The 20,407-nt window shown below is 33.0% G+C and overlaps 2 protein-coding genes across 2 annotated transcripts; both read right to left on the bottom strand.

Moving 5' to 3' along the window:
- Positions 1 to 2,832: 2,832 nt before the first annotated feature.
- LOC105119158 (inactive beta-amylase 9-like) lies at positions 2,833 to 5,369 on the bottom strand. The gene is made up of 3 exons (XM_011017265.1): positions 4,999 to 5,369; positions 4,007 to 4,489; positions 2,833 to 3,908 (listed from the first exon to the last, which is right to left on the bottom strand). Exons 1-3 carry the CDS (start codon positions 5,236 to 5,238, stop codon positions 3,024 to 3,026), a joined length of 1,608 nt encoding a protein of 535 aa, XP_011015567.1. The 5' UTR covers positions 5,239 to 5,369; the 3' UTR covers positions 2,833 to 3,023.
- A 7,144-nt stretch (positions 5,370 to 12,513) lies between these two features.
- LOC105119157 (probable serine/threonine-protein kinase At1g54610) lies at positions 12,514 to 18,227 on the bottom strand. The gene is made up of 7 exons (XM_011017264.1): positions 17,619 to 18,227; positions 17,018 to 17,302; positions 16,619 to 16,936; positions 16,050 to 16,277; positions 14,999 to 15,099; positions 14,466 to 14,583; positions 12,514 to 13,112 (listed from the first exon to the last, which is right to left on the bottom strand). Exons 1-7 carry the CDS (start codon positions 17,970 to 17,972, stop codon positions 12,867 to 12,869), a joined length of 1,650 nt encoding a protein of 549 aa, XP_011015566.1. The 5' UTR covers positions 17,973 to 18,227; the 3' UTR covers positions 12,514 to 12,866.
- Positions 18,228 to 20,407: the final 2,180 nt, after the last annotated feature.

Genomic DNA, 20,407 nt, shown 5'->3' with positions numbered 1-20,407 from the left:
TGTGTGATAGTGGAACTCTTGAATGAAAATTTAAGGAGAGGAGTATGTGGTTTATCGAACCTCTGTAAAACTTAGTGCACTCTCTCCTAACCCTAACTTTTTAATTATTGCATTTATATTATTTATTGCTTGCACATTAGATTAAGTGTTTAGAATTGCATGTTATTAGATAAAAAAAAAATTAAATTGTAGTTTTACCTTGCATATCTAATTCACCCTTTCTTAGGTTCACCTAGACTATCCCCTCTATGGTCTAACACACTTAGCCTCGCACGCATTACCTAACTTGGTTTTTTAAAAAGAAAAAACCTTCAATATTGGGTTTTTGATGAATTTTTATATCGTTATTTTTTTAATTTTATTTTTTAATATTATATTGATTTTGAATTGGTCTTTATATTTTTATCATAAGATTAAAATAAAAAAAAATTATTAAACTTATTGGAAATCACAACCCAAATCATAAATTTAATGAATTAGCTTGAATTGATTAAAATTAATTAAATATCTCAATGTAAAAAAAATATCAACTTTAATTTTTTTAAATCAAACCTCTTTTTAATAGTTATCTAGATTATCTTTAAAACTGTGCATCAAACTTGTTATTTTTTTAATGTTATTTTTTTATTTTTTATTTTTTATCTTTAAATCTATTAAATCAATTAAGTCTCATCAAAGTAGTTTTCACATTATTTAATTAGAAACTTAAACTTGATAAAATTTTGAATCAAGAGTTTTTAAATTTAAGTTGCTGAATAAGGATAAATGACAATATTAAAAAATTCTCCTCGGGTAAGTCTTTTATATATATATATATATATATATATATATATTTTAATATACAAGTGAACTAGCATCGAAGAAAAATATGTAACTCAGGGTTGGACCAAGCTGGCCTGAGCACACTTGAGCCATGATGCAAGGCTGAGCAGATTGGAAAACAAATAGAACCGCGTGTCATCCACACGATGGCATGTCTTTCATGGCCGTCCTATCCCATTAGTGGTAATAATATTGGCTTTGGTATCAGATTCCGGCTTCTCACCGATGCCAGGCGCATCTAAATTCCAACACTTGCTCTGTTTTTTGTTAAAAACAACATATATAGACTTCCTAAAAGTAAATATAACTTCAAAAATCATTTTAAAATAATAAATTAATACAAGATGATTTTAAAATCTATTACATCTAATATTTAAAATTCCTATATCTTGCAATCAAATGGAAACGGGTAAAACAGTCCAATTCTAGTGTTTTTAAATTCTTACAGATGAGAGCTTGAATTTAAACAGAATCCATCTCTTATCTCTTCTTTATTTAAGCAGATTAACTTGTAAAAATAATTACTGTAGGATGAATGATGTAAAAGATATAGCTCAAATATTAAAATATTTATTTATAAGAATAAATGTGAAAATTTATGTCTCATATATATTGTTCCAATCGCTATAATTTTTATTTTTTTTATGTAGTTCACTTATCAATTATAGTTTTTTTTTAATTTATGTAGGGTGTCCAGACTGACTTGCGTGTATCTCAACTAATTTTTATGATTCCTTAAATTAACAATCAGGTAAGCCTCTTGTTATCATCAATATTAACAACAACAGGATTCGAACCTGAGATTACATGAAAAATAAACTTCTTAGTTCTAAACTTCTTACTATTAGACCATCTACTTTATATTTAATTTCGTTCATTGTATAAAAATACTAAGAAGCAGTTTATATTATTTTATTTTTAATTTGGAGTTAAAAAATTTCATAAACCATATTTATATATTAAAATTGAAGGGCCAAAATTAGCTTCGTGCCAATTAAAAAATGAACCAAAGAATTGACTAAAAGAGCAATTCATGGCTAATTTTGAAGTGAACAGTAACCACTTCACTATGAGTGCAAAAAAGAAAACAACGATAAATAATAAACCAAAAAAAAAATGAAACTTATCGGTAAGACTGGGAAGGTTTTGTGATTTCCTCCAATGAGTCTGGGAAACTTGAATCAATAAAATTGTTGGTTAAATATGGTACATTTACAGTAGCACTTATCATTCAATAAATAAATAACCTTTCTAAAGCGGCTCATTTTCTTCATTAATGACGATTTAAATGGTTTTTTTATATATATAGTTACGTTAGCCCAATAAATAATTAATAAAGTATAAATATTATCAAACACGATTCAAAACTCAACCCAAACTTTTATGTATATTTGCATTAAATAGACATATACATTTGAATATCTCAATATTAACCCAATATACGCATGAATATCTATTCAGATACCACAAATTTAATTCATGGAATATAAACATTTAAATATTTTACTTGGAGAGTATAAATATAAAGAAATCCAACTCATAAATATTAATTACTTCCCTAGTTTTGCCCCAGTCTTCCAAAGAAGAATGAAATGTGAAGAGGCAGATCTTCATAACCCTAATTCTTAAAAAACATCAAAACACGACAAGCATTCGAAGATTTCATGAGAGGCACTGCGCTGGATGACACTGCAAGGCTCAAGCCTATAATTATAAGGATCAATTTAAGGCAACGGTCTAGTTAGAGAATAGAGGCCCAGAGATTCGCAGTACATTTCAAGTCCAACGTAATTTAAACACGAATGGCTTAACCCTACACAAATCTGTCCGAACCAACCCAATTACAATTCAAACCCATAACCGTAAAGCATAACTTTTGTAGATGATTCGGAGAGCCACGTGGTTCCTCAAATATAGAGTAAACTAGCCACCTAACCCACCTTCATTAAAAACAATGGTATTTTGCTTAATTAATCCTTATTTCTTTAAATATAAAAATTAATAAAATACGAAAAATTGATATAAGAATTGTTTACTTATTATCATTACAAATATGTTACAATTAAGAAAATAAAACAAAAAAACTATCTAATGATGGCTATTAATTCTACCATGCTCTGCCTCGTACAATATATTTTCAGACAAAGGCAGTCGACATAAAATCTCATATTTACATTACCATGTCCAATCCCATCTTCTAACTATGCTGCTTGCATGTGGGTGTTTGACTCTGAATTCAAAAGTACAGATTCAACAATTTCCTCTTCCTCAGGCAGATCATCGGAAAACATTTCGAGTTGATTGAGGTTTCGGATAAAATGAGTGAATGATGGGAAGTGCTCTGGTGAGAAAAAATCAGCTCCCATTCTCTGATAAGTGAACAAATCAACCGCACTTTCACCTGATATGTTTTTCTTTATCTGCTCAAACCCGTGAGGAGCTTTAGAAACCACCGAGTTCTGCCCAGAAATCTCGACCCCGTGTTTTCTGCAAACCGTTCTAATTTGTGCCAGTATTGACTCTGGGCTGGACAGGGACTCCTGAGGCTGATGCTTATCTGACAAATCCATTCCCGGCAAGATCATTTTGCATGAATTCCTTGCAAACATCTCTGCAACTGCTTCATAGCCATCTCTATTGACAGTGTTATAGAAGCCGGCTGTTAGTTCAGAAGGGTGCGAGCGTGTTTTGTACCATGAATGCATGAGAGGGATTTTGCCATGGACAGTTACAGAAGTGTCACTGAAAGAAGTAGAGGCAAGAGAGAGAAGACGATCTCCATGAGACAAGAGCTCGCTTGAATACCAGGAAAGGAAGAAATCACCATATGGGGAGTCCCAAGATCCCCCGTTGTCTTTGAAGAAGTGGTTCGAGTTTGGAAACTGGTCATAGCTCGGTGCATCATGTGGACCGCCAAGTCCCCATAATGGGTTCCCGGTTGCTTCAGCGTTTTCCTTAAGTCGGTTCAGTATGTTCTTATCATAACATTGAAACTCTCCGACTCCAAGGATGTTGCTATGACTTGCAAGCTGGCGATGAGAAGGATATCGTAGCTCCCCATCTTGTCCAAGACCCACTGTGACACCCTGCAAGAACAGGCATATATTAGCCAGTAATCATCAATGCACTGAATCCTGATACACTTCATGTTTAATCAAAGCATTAAAAAATTAGAAATTCTTACCGTAATTGTGGAACCAAAGAAATGTGAGAATGAAGACTTGAAGCTTTCACAAAAATCCTGATAAACTTGAACTGGAGTCTTCCCATTAAGAACTGGAACTTCATCAACAGCCACTGACAAGCACTCCCTGTAATGATTCCCTGACCGATCCGCATGGTAGATACTGGGTTCTGAATCACCTATCTGTGATACCCACTCAGGAAGGGGTATTTTTGGTTGTTTGCTACCATGGAAGCAGAGCGACACATGGAGCTTAAGACCTGCATTCTGAATCATCTCCGCAAGCACAAGGTATCCCGACCAGTCATACTTCCCCATCGATTCCTTCTCAACTATTCCCCACCACACTGGTAACTCCACACCGTCAATACCTAATAACTTCAAAGCTCTAAGTCCCGCTGCTATCGCTCGGGCATGGTTTACTGTATTGCAATCAGAAACTGCGTCCAACGGCAGCCCAACAAATACTCTTACACCATCGAGCTACAAAACAAGATTGTAAAAGACCATCATTTTAACACCCTTACAGTCAACAAACATGATTACTGCAATGATAAACCATAAATCCTCAAGTGCCAATAAAAATAATTACTATAACTAATTCTGAGAAAACAAGCATTTTTTCTTAACAATACCTAGTCGAGATTGTTCTAGAGATTAACTCGCACAAAAATTCAGCAGAAATAATTCAATTTCTAATTGCAACAGTGAGCGATTTCAATAACAAAAACATTGTTATTGCAATCAAAATATCATCAATCCCAGTCAAAGAAAAATCCTTTATTTTTAATGATTTTGCATATAATTCAGCTAAAAAAAAAAAAGGGACATAATTTATCAGAATAAAACCTGAAAATTATCTTCTAAATAACTGTATCAAAATAAAATAAAAATCATTTCCTGAGTGAAACCAGCAACATCTAAATCTCCAAGTAAACAAGGACTACAAACAAAAATAGAATAAACGAAAACTTGGGTTTTGAAAACCTTACCGATTTGGGTTTTGAAGAAGACCCACGACGAGGAAGCCTACCGGATCGGACAGGCGAGGATTGAACAGCATTTAAAGTAAAGCTAAGCCCAGAATTTCTCCACCTTGCACTTCTAGTATTATGCAATAAAGAAACCCTTTTTTGAAAATTACAAAACCTTATCTCTCTGTAAGATGACAACTCACTCCAGCTCGTACGAATTTTTGCCAGAGAAGAGCTTCCGATCACTGAAACCTCCATAGCCACGTGGAAAGAAATTGAAGAAAAATAAAATGAATTATTTCACAGCTAAAGCAAACTGGAGGAAGAAAGAAAGGGAGAGGTCGTATCGTGTTCGTGGAGAAAGAGTTGTTTTTGGCTGTTTTATAGACGCTTTTGGGGGATTAATCAACGGGCACTGCCACTAAAAGCACCTGCCACGCCACGTTTCTTTTTTTTTTTTCTTTTTTCATGGTTGTCATTTTTCAGCCATAAATAATTTTACTTTAGCATTGCTGAATATTAAAAGGAATTGATAAATAAGAATTTTAAGAATATAAATTAGTCGTTAGATCATGATTTGAAAACGAAATATACTCTTTCTTCGTATGAAAAGATAGATAATTAGTCTTCACCCCATGGTTTTAACTTAATCACTGAGTTCTTAGGTGTATTAATGGAGTATCCAAAAGATGTATTATTCTCAGGATAAGAAACACAATTATGAGATTAGATCTGGCTCTGAAAGTAGCCCGTGATCTGTTAATCTAAACATATTTTTTTAATCAATCTTAAGATTTTGTTTCCGAAAAAAATAAAAGATGAAGTTAATGATGATTAACTTTGTATCCATGACACAAGTAGGGTTGATAACTTATGATGATCAGTATAAAAACATCAATGATCGATTTGGGAGCTCATTGCTTCCTTGGAAAGGAACACACAATTAATGTAGAAATAAAATAATGAAATCATCGATAAGGTCTCACATGAATCCGTGACTAAGGTACACGTATATACTGACAACATTAATTAGCATTGGATTGCAAGTTTCTACTCAATTTGTATACTTATCCGGCAAATCCATATCCCAACTGTCTACAACCTCCGTAGTTTCATAACTAGATTAACTAGATTGGTGCTGTCAAATTATTTTTTTAATTAAAAAAATTAATTATGTTAAATTTAAGATTCATTATTAATTTTATTAGATTTAATAATATTAGTTAATTTAATAATATATAAAAAAATTAATAATAACTATAGATAAATTGAAAAAAATAATTAGCCTGGATTAAATTGAGTTAACACATGAAGTTTATAACACGATACATAAGATTGAAATAATTCTATAAAATAATAAAATATTAAAAAAAATAATTAGCCTAGATTAAATTGAGTTAATACATGAAACTTATAACGCGATATACAAGATTGAAATAATTCTATAAAATGATAAAATCAAAAAAATTAATTGAAAAAAATAATTAACCTGGATTAAATTGAGTTAACACATGAAACTTTCTAACACGATATACAAGATTAAAATAATTCTATAAAATGATAAAATCAAAAAATTTAATTAAAAAAAACTTGAAAAAAAAAATCAAATTCTCATGTCAGCTTTCAAACCTGTGATCTAGATCTTAAGGTCGAAATCATCTCATAAAAAATAAACTCAAAAAAATTATGAAATCAAATATTTTAATTTTATGAATTATTTAGAATAATATAATTAATAATAAAAAAATAAAGATGAAATTTACAAAAAAAAAAGAAGAAGAATTAAATAGCTGTTTTGAAAATATACAAGAGAGAACCAAGGAGCAGAAAAGATGAAAGAAAAAAATGGTTGCCGGAGCAAAATTCAATATGTTTTGCCACATATATTATAGTAATGGAAGCGATGTCTTGAGAATTAAAATGTCGTTGTTAAAAAAATAGCAATAAAAAAATCATTATACCTCTAAGGTCATTCATGTTTTGTTATTAAGGACAAAATCATAATTTTAGGGCTCCAATCCATAGCGTCTGGAGTTATAATAAACTTGTTACAGTAAAATATCTATCCCTTTTAGCCTTTTTAAATTTTGTTACAAAAAAACATATTTCATACTATCAATAATTGTTATTTCACCCCAAAAATATCTTAAATGTGTTTAATTTAATAATAAAAGATATAAATTGGAATCAGTTCATGCATTATTGAGATTGGAATTTCTCTTTTAATTATTTAAGAATATATCTATTAAATTAAGTTGTGCGTTTTTTTAAAAAAAATCTGAAGGGTGATTTCAATATTCGAATCTTAAGAGAATACAAGTCTTCTTAATTATCATCATATCCATTTTTAAGAATCAAAGACCTTGGACCTGGGGATAGACACTGGATAAAAGAGAGTGAGTCATGCATGTCTCATTAATCAATAAATCAATCAACAGTCTTAATCCCGATGAGATGCTCATAGAATGATTGAATTAATAATACTGGCGGTGGTGCAAGTGGGGAGGAGGGCCCTGAATTGATTATGTGGATGCAGCGGAACACATGGCCACTCTGTCGACGTGGAAAGGCCGCCGGCCACCTCATGCGGACGACCATATCCATATTATTCTATTTCAAGAATTCAATGATGATGAAGTGGACTGGGCATGACACTTGGGTCTCACTGAGTGGCCAGTGGTTTAATTGCTGACTCATTTCCAGGCCAGATTTTTGGTAAGTTCTCTCCGAGAACAGATCTTCTGGCCATTGATAGCCGACCATTTAATTCGTGGAGGAGAACATTTCGGTCCCTCTGAATAATACATTGTTCGTGGCTGATTTCACATCGAGTTCTCCGTACTCAAATGTTCGATTCATTAGGTGGATTTGTTTTTTATAGTGCTATATTGATATTGTATTTGTCTATGTTTGTGGATTGATTTCTGTGGTTTATTATATTTTTCAGACTGTTTTCCTTTTGAGAAAAAGATAAAGTTTTTTTTATGGTTTTGATGTAATTATTTTATCAAGGATATAAAAAACATAATTTTGAAGTATTTTTATTTGAAGAACACCATTGCATATCAAACACAAACTAAATGAGGAAAATGAGGAAAATAAATCCATATAATTACTTGACAACATTGAGAATTACAGAGGAGATAGATGATTTTTAAAGGGAGACGATTGAGAGGATATTTCCAGTATGTTTATCCTTCGTCTTCTATTTAAACTATAGAGATGCATTCAATCATATATTTTATTTATTTATTTATTTATTTTATCTCTTACATCCTTACGGATATGAGAGACTTAATTATTGGAGAGCTAGCTAATCAAGAAAGGAAGAAAGAAACCACTTAAACTTCTTCTTGTAAGAAATTACAGACACGAAAACAACGTAAATGATGTAAAAGGAGAAGGCTGGATGTTCATCGTCCACAAGGGACCCGCTGCTGCAAGATAAGCACTTAGCATATGCTCGAATCTATGCATGGCCCCCATGAAACGTCGTAAGCAATTTGAAAAGAATGGATCACCAGATTAATTAATTAATTTAAATGATCGACGTCGAAATAAAACAAAAACCTCTCATTTCTTACCCTACCATGTCAGGCCGAGGAGGCAAATATCCACGACATCATCGATCCGTGATGATCCATTAATTAAAATGTGGTGGCAAATTGTCTCAGGGGGTTTGATGTGACCTGCATTTTGCTCAACAAAGGATACTGCGGCCCCGGCTGGGAATCTCAAGTGCTCGGCGCCGCTGTAGTTTTTGACGGGTTGCTTGCGCTTTTTTGACCACGTTGAAGCCATGCCCCATTTTGCGTTGATAGCCAACACCTTTCTCATCCCTCTTCTCTTGTTAGGTAATTGTGGTTGATTTGAAGAAGCTCTTCAAAAACATTTGATTCAGAGCACTGTTATAATCAATTAAAACCCGTCTAACCTAACCCGAGTCAGGTTTTATAGAAATTAAAGAGATTTATTTCAATATTACCCGGTAAAAACCAGAGTTAACATGGTATTCGGTCATTCTAATTAAAATCCAGTCAAAAATATAAATATTTTTTCTAAGAATCAAGAGCCCACCGAATACTCAAGCCTTGCACGACGATGTCAGATTTAGGATTACATGTGCTATTATTGTCAACACCTGCTTTTGTTATTCTAATTTCCTGTGGTCCAATTCATGGTTGAGCAATGACAACAATAACGACTATTTTCTAAATATATTTTAAAATATCTATTTATTATTTGACTCGTGTGTTTTTGTTGAAATTATTCAATTAATCCCTTTGGCTTAGAAGATCCAATATGAATGAGTTCTCAAAACCAAGGCTGTCGTTTTACTGGAGAAGTGAAAGTCGAGATTTGGGTGTAAGATTCACTAAAATAGCTCAAACTAAAAAATTAATTTTTATGGTTGAATTTTGCCTATAACTGGGTTATACATAATTATAATCTCAACTATAAAAGTTAAAACAAATACTTTTAATTGAGTAATTTTTTATTATAATACAAGATAATTTCTAGTATTATAAATAATTTTAAAAAAAATGCAATAAAAAATATTAATGTTACATTTTATTTATGAATTAAAAAAGTATAATTCTTTTATTTCTCCTTACTTATGTAAATATCACTATTAATAATTCGTTAATTATTAAGATTAATTATAATACTCAAACTCATTCATTCATCTCAAATATCAATGGCCAAACTAACATTATTCTTTGCTAAATTTCAACAACTGTACTTCTTTCATATAGTTAGTATGTACAAAACATAGTTTACATAAATGCATTAATTCTTCAAACTAATTCATAACTCTTAAATTCGATTATTCTCTTAATATAAACGTTTTTTTATTATAACTTAAGACTTAGATGGATCTAGGTCACCCCACAAAACAAACCATATCCTAGTTCTTAACACTGATATTTTTATGACAATTATAATGAAAAATGTATATCTTTTGAGTTTTCATTATTTTTCAAGGCTCATGTGGCTGAGTATTTTACTTGTTTTATTACTTGCTTTAATCAACAATCTATAAGGTATGTTACAGGCTCATAATACACAACTATAAATGTACATTTCATAGTTGAGAATTGAGAGTAAACATTAATAAAGCTCTTTATGATCATTCTCAGGTTGTGTATGACAGTATTCAAGCCCATACTATCTTGGGTTTAATGCCAATAAAAAAAACATTCACCATGTTTAAAAACGATTAGCATATCAATGACAATTGATAACAAGAAAAATAAATCATCCAAATTATCATTTTACCTAGCTATTAAATCTGACGAGACCTGAAATGTTAATATAATGGCATATTGACCTTAGCTAACTTGAGCCATGTTTCAAATAAAATATTATGAAAGTTATAACTTGAGTCATATTTTAAATTAAATATGATGGGAGTTGACCTGGTTAATTTGGTGGTGGTTAATAAATCAAAATATAATTTGGTTTTTTATATAAAAAATCTAAAAATATGTTATTTGAATTATCACAAATTTACCCGTTCAACTCATGATTCAAACCTTAAATAGAGTTATAAATTATTAACAATAAATTAGATCATAAAAATCATATATGTAACGTGCAGTTCAAAATTGAAAAATTATTAAAACAAAGGTATCTGAAACTAAGAAATCTCGAAAAATATAGAGTGAAATGATGGGCTAGACCAATAGTAAATAGTAGTAACAGCACGAATAAGTTGACGTTGTGTAGATTATAGCGAACACATAATGAGTTTGGGTGGCATCTGGCATGGCAAGCAACAATCTCCAATACCATTATTACCGTTGCAAGGCACGAGACAAGAATCAATTAAGCTCTCGTAGTAGTCTTTGATGCATTATAATACCAGCAAAATAGGTGATTGTGATCCACTGCTTTCCACGTAAAATTGATGAATCGCAGGTAGAAATCGACATGCCAGAACGTAGTAATTTTTCAAGTCCATGGCCATGCAACTCTCTCCTTGTATAAGGATAGTTGGAAGGTAATGATTTGTGGAGTCCTAGAAGTAATTGAGGTGGTGGTCCTCGTGGACAAGGTAGGCCTCCTTCTGGTAGCGGTGGAGGGGATTGAGGAGGCTAAAAAGAAGTGTGTGGAGGTGGAGGTGGAGCCGGTGGGCCAGGAGGCCCCACAATACCTGGAGGTGGATCCTGGTCTAGGACCTCCAGGTCCAGGAAGAACCCTCCATGCGGAGGCCCTCCTCCAGCTCTCCATCTGGCGAGTTGCACAAGTGCTCCTAGTGGAAATCAGAAAGTAAATTTGCTGAAAGACTTGGATACTTATTAAGCAATTTAGTGGGAAGTTGCATCCGGGTTCAGCCGTTGAGGGTTTTGTGAGTCTGGGGCCAGATCATCTTGAATTATATGGGCACGGAGACTTAAATTTAAGCTACCCATTGAAGCACATATTTGATGGTTAACATCGGACATGATAAACCAAATCCGACGAGTTTCTTCTAGCAACAAAATATGCCTACCAACCAAGGTTACCTGGCTACAACTGATTTCCGACCTTCCCTTCTCTCGGCACATACAAAGGCAATGGTCAATTTTGACTTGCTCTTTCGTAAAGGATAAGAGGGAAGAAAGAGATGCAAAAGTACAAAACAGAGGAGGAAGCTTTTGTTGGCTTAGGCACTGTTTGGCAAAGAAGGCATCATTTTTTGTGCTTCTGCTGGAGAAACGCAAGTGCAATTGCAGTGCAAAAACGCGCCCGAATGCTGCTGTGAAATATTAGCTTTATATTATGGTTGATGTGATACTGCTGTGAAATATTAGCTTTATATATTGAAAACAGAAAAGGAATAAACGCCGACTCTGTTTTTTGCAGTCCTTTGAATTACTAAAAGAAATGCATGGTTTGTTTTCTAGACACTGGCCGTTGATACTTGTCTTCTCATGATGCGTTGAAGCTGAAATGGTAGCGGCCACCACATCATCCTTTTAACTTCCATTGTTTCTCCGGGAATCAAAGCAGACTACTTTCACATCTCACTCTTTACTGGGAGTGGGTGAGTGATAAATACAGCAGGCAAACGTAAATATCTTTCATGGTTTCTGTTCTCTATTGTCTAACAAAGACAAATGTTTAGGTCATTCAGGGGGCACAAAAAAAAAAAAGTGGAAATACATAACAAGCAAATTTGCCCCAAAGCCAGTGGTAAATTAGAGGGGGAAATACATAACAAGCAAATTTGCCCCAAAGCCAGTGGTAAATTGGGGGGTCTTTTTAGCCATAAACTCAATAGAATGGCTTGTCAGGCCAAATTTTGGCAAAAGATGGAAAGAATTATAACTGGTTCCAGCCAACACTGTTACGAACTCATTATACAATTGAAAGGAATGACCGTCAAAGTAACAATCATAGGCATTCTGAGTTAGGCCCCAATGTCCAATATCCATGTAATTTTTTGTCAGTGTTTTTCCATTTTCATTCTGTAAAGAACAGCAGAGCACCCCTCACATCGATTGATGGGAATACTTATTCCACATGAATATAGGAAATGATGGAATCGCTCAGAATGTACAGGTGAACCTTAAAAATTAGCAAAACATACTCAAAACACAAAATGAGCTCCCAATACAAATTCATTAATCTTTCCACTAACCTAAATAGAGTTTTTCTAATGAAACAAGAAATAACAAAAAGAACATATACAATACTAGAAAAGTTTCTCAGCATACAAAATAATGGAACAAGAGACGAGAAAAATGAATATAAAGTTATTTTACCTCTCCTTGCAATTTAATTGGCTTTCCCGGAATGGAAACAAGCACAGCATCAGCAGCTTCTGCAGCCTCATGGATAATCTCACAAACAATAGGAATTATATTACATGCCGTCTTTCTCTGACTTGAGCAGCATTTTTATCTCTGTTTCTTTCTTTTTGGAGCGCCAACTGCAGCTGGATCCACCAATGGCCCTGACCATGTTTGGATATGTGCTTTTGAATATGAGAAATTTGTGGTACTGAATGGGACATCAGGTGGATCAAAAACAGGATCGATGTGATGTGAAGAACCCAACGGGTAGCCAAGTGTCCCATCTTGGTGCGGAGGAGGAAATTTCTCGCTTTTGCTCTTTGCATTTGCATGAGTTATTAAACGGCGCCTCTGGTAAGGGAAAAGGAACAAAAGGAATTAATTGTAGGGGAATTAGCACTAAGGTGTCAATTGTGAAATTACAAGTCAAAAGGAGCAAATCTGATGAATTAACAATCATTGTGAATCCCTTAGCTTATCATGCAAGTAGTTCGTGTGTTGCCTGCAAATAAATACATTTACTTCCCTGCCATTAAATGAGAAGTCACAATGTATGTGGAGGGAACACCATGCATGAATTGTTTAAATCACTAAAGAAGTCCTGACACAAATGTGATGCAAACCTACACACATCCCATTGCCACAAAATCCAGTCCAAGTTCAATTCTGATAAAGGGTTCCTGATTGTTGCCTAACTATGAGATAAACAATTAGGCTAGTCAATCTAGACAGTAAATGCCTGAGACATGCAAGACACGCTGCTACCAAAAATTGATCTGCTAGGTGCTAGTTGACCAGGACACATGACAAATACCAGTAAGACTCTTCCATTGCATATCCTTTGACATGGAAAGAAAACATAAAAAGAAAAGGCACTTTTTTCCATAGGGAACCATAATAAGGTTATTAGTTCTTTCAATAGTCCATCATACCCCTACATTCATAGAATACAGGTAATAAGGGAAACTCTTTCTATAAACTAGCATAAACACTTTCTAAAACCAAGCATATACATGCATCACCCAGTGACCACAATGTTGCGAAATGCCATTCTCACCCCAAACTTTCCCCAGAAAGCTGTAACCAAATCCATATCTATAGACTATGACCCAAATCCAGGAGATCTATATATATATATATATATATATATAGGCTCCCAAGTACATAGCTGTGCAATGATTTTTTCTGAAACAGTAAAAATTTGGAGAATATGACCAGCTGTGCTTGATTGGTCTCCACCAGCCCAGAGAACTGGTGCAAGGACATTTACCCAGCCTATTATCCATAGGGTATATTCTGATTTTCCCTTTCAAATACTTTGCATCCATAATCATCCATTTTACCTTCACCCAACACCTCCAGTATTTGTGCCATTCTTCTGCTGGGGTTAGTTTTCCCAAGAACTGAAGTGGTTTACAACTTGAGGCAACTATATAGTGATCCATGTGATTCTGCTCATGAAGAAGAAATGTAACCGTTTATGCTAGACAGTGCAGAACATGTCTAACCAAGGGGAAGTACTTTGCAGATTCCTTTTCCAATAAAAGTCTACATAAAGCAAATGAAATTGCCTCTAATGTAAAAGATAACTGATTTCCTTATCTAGCAAATGCATAGAGCCTAGCAAATTTATAATGCAGTGAAAACAACATAAACATAAGAAATGTAGAACTGTTCATGGAGAATGCAGCTTATCTGACTTACATCAAGATTAGCTTGGAGTTCAGCATTAGCTTCTGGAGCAGGAATTGCCCTTGCAACCCGGTCACGTGAGCGTGCCTTCTTCATACCATCAGCACTAGCCTTCCCAACTGCTCTCGATCTACAGCAATGAAGATTGCTACAAATTACATAATGAGGCAGAGGGAAAAAGGAAAATGTAGAAGGTGGCACAGAAATAATAAATGAATAGATAAACTACACATGCATAGCTTCATGCATCAATGGATAAAAGGAGCATAACAGGAAAGAAGAAAGAATTATTAACTTGATGTTTTCTGCAATTTGAGTATTATAGGAGAAAATGCCTTACAGGTGACCTTTAGTTTATGAAAGGGAAGATAAACATTGTCCTATTTTTTTAACATGACGTTTTCTGCAATTTGTGTTCCGCTTTTTTTTTTCCAGCGTAATAAAATACCAGTCAGAGTTTAACTTTCTTCACATTCTAGAGATAAAATCTACCATGCAAGTGACCAAAACAAATATTAAGATTGAGCATATTCAAGCCACCCCACCTTCTACTTTCTTCATCACGTAATTTAGCATCCATTTCCTTGCTCGGAGGATATTTTGGAAGGCTAGAAGGATCACAAGCATAAGGCTTGGTAGTGAAGAACTGAAAGACAAGAACAACCAATTACAATGACATAAAACCACAGAAGTTGAAAAGAAAGAAGCTTGAATATATTCTAACTGGAAGCTGCTTGGCTCAGTTTTGGATATAAAAACTGTGATTTCTATAAACAGCAGTGCTTAGCCTACGAATGCAACCCATTCTAACTAAAATTCATTAAACCAAACTGAATCAACTCAGGGTTGGCCAGTCCAAAAGCTCATTCAAGCTGTGCTTCTTTACTTTACAAGGCCTTTGCTTTGAACAGAAGTTTCTCACTTCACTGCTGAACTAACAATCCTAAAAAACCTTTGATCTCCCATATATTTCAGGGAAAAACATATTGTGCTGAAGAAAGCATGTCATCTTTTAACAGATTGCACAGAAACATTTCCAACAAAAGTTGATAAAGACAGGTGAAACTAGAGTTTTGACAAACAATAATGGCTTCAAGTGGGTTTAATTATCAGTAAGTGATCCAAATCTGCAGTAATACTAGAAATGGTCGGAAGTAATCCTGTAGGGAAGCAAATATGGTTAGGTCAGAGGAGGCCTACAAATGTTCAAATCCAACCAGGGTTGAACAGTCGATGGTTCAGCTAGGAGAACATGGGAGCTTGGTTTGAGTTCTATCCAAGTCCAACCAGTGCAAAGCCGAAACATTCTATCAGATAAAGAAAAGGCTAAAACTGAACATCCAAAATCCTCTGCTCATTCTTCTTGATTGCATCAAATCATGTCAAGATAGCAAAGTTTAAATAATAATACCAGAGACAATCCTGAGAAATAGTAAACTGCAAGTAGATTATGTACTGCAGTGTGTCTCAGATTGAATGTCACCAAAGAAGCACATTTTCAATCAAGTGTCCTTCATACACATCACGGTAGAATATAGTGGAAGAAGATGCTGCTGAAGAGAAGATGTAGTAATGTATTATAGAACAAAGACTCACTTCACTCCTCAATGCAGCTGTAGCAGTTCGACGTTCTGCTGGGTCAATTGCAAGAAGAGTCTCAATTAGAGGCAGTGATGAAGGTGGAAAGTCTTTAAAAGTCTCAGCTATACATCGCTTGTATGATTGTTGGGGCTTAAATATGGTTGCATGTGGCAGCTTTGACTTTTTCCAATACTCTTCAGATGGGGAGCCACATAGTTTAAATATCTTGTGTAGTTGCTCCACCTATACAACAACCATGACAACCAAGCCTTAATCCCAAACTAGTATTCAATTATAAAATTAACATTAGTATACAAAGAGAAATCCTTTGCATGCATAACAATACAAGTGCTTCTGCTACATCATTAGATCATCTTTCCAATAAACCACTAAAGTGTTCACTTTCTTGGTCAGCCAAAGCAGTAACGTAAGCAAACAAACAAAACACGTAATTAATGATATAACAAGAAACATGTGACAAAAGAAATAATTGACATCCTGCAACACTGAACAGTCTAAATGAAGCATCTCTGGATGAAGTAAGAAGTGGTGGTGGATGAAACTGAATAAATCAATAATGTTACCTCAGTACGACCAGGCATGATAGGCTTTCCAGCCAATAACTCAGCGAGAATGCAACCAGCACTCCAGAGGTCCACGCCAACGCCATAATCAGTGGCCCCAAGAAGAAGCTCTGGGGGTCGGTACCATAGGGTAACCACCCTGCTAGTCATAGGCTGCTTGTGATTAGGATCAAAAAAGGAAGCCAGCCCAAAGTCAGCAATTTTGAGCACTCCATCATTGCCAATAAGAAGATTTGAGCCTTTAATATCGCGATGGAGCACATAGCGATTGTGACAATGTTCAAGGCCAGATAACAATTGATGCATGTAACATTTCACCTGCCAATTCTTACATATAAGATGAAAGCCACATATATCAAATAACACAAACAACAACTAGCATAATAACAAATTAACCACCTGAGGCTCCGTGAACTTGATATTAGGACTCGCTGCAAGTCCAGCTAAATCATGTTCCATGTACTCAAATACAAGATATAAACTACAAGACATCCTTGATGTCACCAAACCTTCTAGCTTCACAACATTGGGATGATCCAATCGACGCAAAATCAAAATCTCCCTAGCCATGAACTTGACACTCTCGGGCTCCAAATTGTCAAACCGAACCTTCTTCAATGCAACAATTTTCCCCGTCAATGTATCCCTGGCTTTGTACACATTACTATATGTCCCTTGCCCAATCTGAAAACAACAACAACAACAACAGATTAATTACAAAATCATACCCCGCCCTCAACAACAAATAACTTTAAAAATCAATAACTCAATTTATTCTCTTTCTTAAATTCTCAGAATCCCATAAAACAAAAACCCATTTCATCAAATAAACTCGACACTTCGAAGAACAAAATCACATGCTGTCTAATCATAGCAACATTAAACAACAACCACTCACGAAATCGAACACTGACACACACAAAAAAAAAAAAAAACAGCACATGATCATTGACATTAACCAACTTGACAACAACAACAACAACAACAAAATCATATGTACCTTATCAAGTTTTTCAAAGGTATCAGCGCGACGAGGGGTCCAGCCATTGATAGCTTCACCAGCAACAGCAGAGAGCCAGGAAGGCCAACCAGCAGCAACCTGTTCACCATGTATATGCTTAGGAGCATTACTTAATCTCGGATTAGGTTTCGAAGACCTATGCCTCTTTTCTCTTCTCCGTCTTTCCTCCAACACGTCATTATTATTTCCCTTCTCATTTTCTCCATTACAAGCGTCATTCTCCTCCGCCTTCGCAACCCTAACTTCCACCTCTCTCCTCCGCTCTCCACCACCACCCTCTCTCTCCACAGCACATTTCTTCGCATTCAGCTCTTTCCCGAACACACACCCCATTTGCTGTCACTCTTCTTCCTCATTACAGTCCACAATCCCTCCTCTCTGTGTCACTCAAAAACCCTTATTAGCAATCGATTTTTTATTTATTTTTCTAAAAAGGAACAGGGGGGGAAGAGAGAGAGAGAGGTGGCTTTTTTTGAGAGAAAAGGAAAAGGGAAAGTAATGATTTGGAGTTGGGCACACCACAGTCAAAAAAAAAAAAAAAAAACCTATGAGTTGCTTCCCTGCTGTTGCTGTGCTGCACAAAACAAGGAAAAAAGCATATGCAGATGGATTATTATTATTATTATTATTATTATTATTATAGGGCATGGTTGTAAAATTCAAGACGTCGGTCCTGAGTTTAAACTGGTTTGGATTGAAAAAAAAATAAATCTGTTTGACTTGGTGAGTAACTCAGGATGACTCGTTGATTTTATTGATTTTTGACTTGGAATGATCAAAACTCGGATCTCAACTCATTCATTAAAAAAAAAAAAATTGGGTCAAAAAGAGTCGTTTTGATACTTTTAAAAGAACATGTATATTGGGAGGTCGATCATGACCTTTCCTGGATCGGGTCTTGCACCTGCTTATCATAAACTAAAATATAAATATATTTTTTTAATGATTTGAGTTTTTTTTAATAAAAAGTAAAGTGTAAAAAGAGACTGTGGATTTTTTTTTTTTTTACAACTTGTACTGCTTTCTTCTTTTTTTATGTTGTGTTTTTAAAAAAATCATTTCTTTAAAATTTTTGTATTTCTTTATTATTAAAAAAGTTATTTGATAAAAAATATTTTCTAATTAAGAGAAAATACTTTCCTATTAAATAAAAATTTAATTTAATTTTCAGAAAAGTATTTTTTATTTTAGACAAAAAATACTTTTTAAAAGTTGTAAAAAAATTAGAAATGTTATATTATTTGTTGATTATATTAAATTTGATTCTCAAAATTTTGATTGCTATATATTTTATTTGATTTTTCTGTCAATTGCATTTCTTATAATTTGATTTAATTTGGTTTTTATATCAACTTTGATCCTTATTTTTATGATTGTTATTTATTATTTTCTTATTATTTTTTTTAATTGAATTTTTTTAACTATCAAATTTGATCCTTATTTTTTTATTACTTATTTTATTTAAAATAATTTATTAAATTATTATTATTATTATTATTTCATCATCTTTTAATTTTTTTGTTAGATTTGATCTCTATTATTTTGATTATTATTTATTTTATTTTAGATGATTTATTAAATTAGATTTTTTTAATTTTATTTTCATTTAACTTTTTAATTTGTAAGGTTTATTCCTTGTTATTTTAATCAACTTGAAAAAAAATATTGATAGGCTATTTTTCAATTAATTTTCCATAACATAACTAAACTTTAAAAAATATTTTTCAATTTATTTTTTATAATACTATCAAACATTAAAAAATAATTTATCTTTTCAAATAAATCACTTTTCAAAAAAATTAATTTTCTATAAATAAACAGGGTTCTAATCTCTTCTAATTCTCCCTCATCCTACTATTTTTTACTCCTTTATGGTAAAGTGTGAGAGACACCCGTTTTCTATTCTATTTTTTTTCTTTGATTTTTTTTAGGTTTAGCATATGCACAAATAATTGTGGGAGTTTGTTTTACATAAAAAATATTTTTTGATTTTTATATAAATATATTTTTATAAAATATTAAAAAATAAAATTGATCAATATAAAATATTTAATTCAATTATTGGAAAACATCTTTAGCTCGTGAATTTAGCTCGTGAATTTAAAAATAAATTTATTTATGTTAATATATTTATAATATCATTTAATTATTCCAATTATCATTACTATTTAGCTGACATCACCATGATATATATTATTTTTATTTTTATTATTTTATTATTATTATCACTACCACTACTATTATTTACTCTCATCATATAACCAATTACAGTTTTTTTATTATCATAATACATGATTATCATTATATTACCATTCTAATTTTCATATTATTACTTATAAATATAATAAAATATTTTATGCAAAACAATAATGTTTTCAAATCAAGTAATAAGATTATTTTTTAGTGATGAAGATATTTTTGAATTAGGTTTGGTATATTAAAATTATATTCTTTTTCCAAGTCTGGAGTCTCCATCTATATCAACATTTAAAACTAAATTTATTTATGAAAAAAATGTTTTTTCATGACCTTGTTCCATACTCAAATTAAAAAATAACAGTTCATTTATCAATTAAATTCAAAACTTCAAAATTATAGCATGTGAAAAACACTGAGTTTATGCCATTCAATATAATCCTTTTATCTATTATTATGAAATTTATATGTGATATATTGACTAGATTATTTTAACTATTATACAATATATTTAGATTTTAATAATTGCTTGATCCTAAGACGGAACAGAAATAATAGCAACAATCACTTAG

This window comes from Populus euphratica, unplaced genomic scaffold (genome assembly GCF_000495115.2).
Source record: "Populus euphratica unplaced genomic scaffold, PopEup_1.0 scaffold2591.1, whole genome shotgun sequence".
NCBI lineage: Eukaryota > Viridiplantae > Streptophyta > Magnoliopsida > Malpighiales > Salicaceae > Populus > Populus euphratica.
This window is presented reverse-complemented; position numbering and strand designations above follow the sequence as displayed.

Bases quoted from the DNA above. Each gene is read 5' to 3' on its own strand.
- LOC105119158 (XM_011017265.1), bottom strand. From the start codon at position 5,238: ATGGAGGTTTCAGTGATCGGAAGCTCTTCTCTGGCAAAAATTCGTACG. The intron at 4,490-4,998 runs GTAAGGTTTTCA...CTTGTTTTGTAG, and splicing joins CTTCTTCAAAACCCAAATCG to CTCGATGGTGTAAGAGTATT. The intron at 3,909-4,006 runs GTAAGAATTTCT...CTGTTCTTGCAG, and splicing joins TCTTTGGTTCCACAATTACG to GGTGTCACAGTGGGTCTTGG.
- LOC105119157 (XM_011017264.1), bottom strand. From the start codon at position 17,972: ATGGGGTGTGTGTTCGGGAAAGAGCTGAATGCGAAGAAATGTGCTGTG. The intron at 16,278-16,618 runs GTAACATTATTG...GTTGTTGTATAG, and splicing joins TCATGCCTGGTCGTACTGAG to GTGGAGCAACTACACAAGAT. The intron at 13,113-14,465 runs GTAAGTCAGATA...TTCCCTTACCAG, and splicing joins AACTCCAAGCTAATCTTGAT to AGGCGCCGTTTAATAACTCA.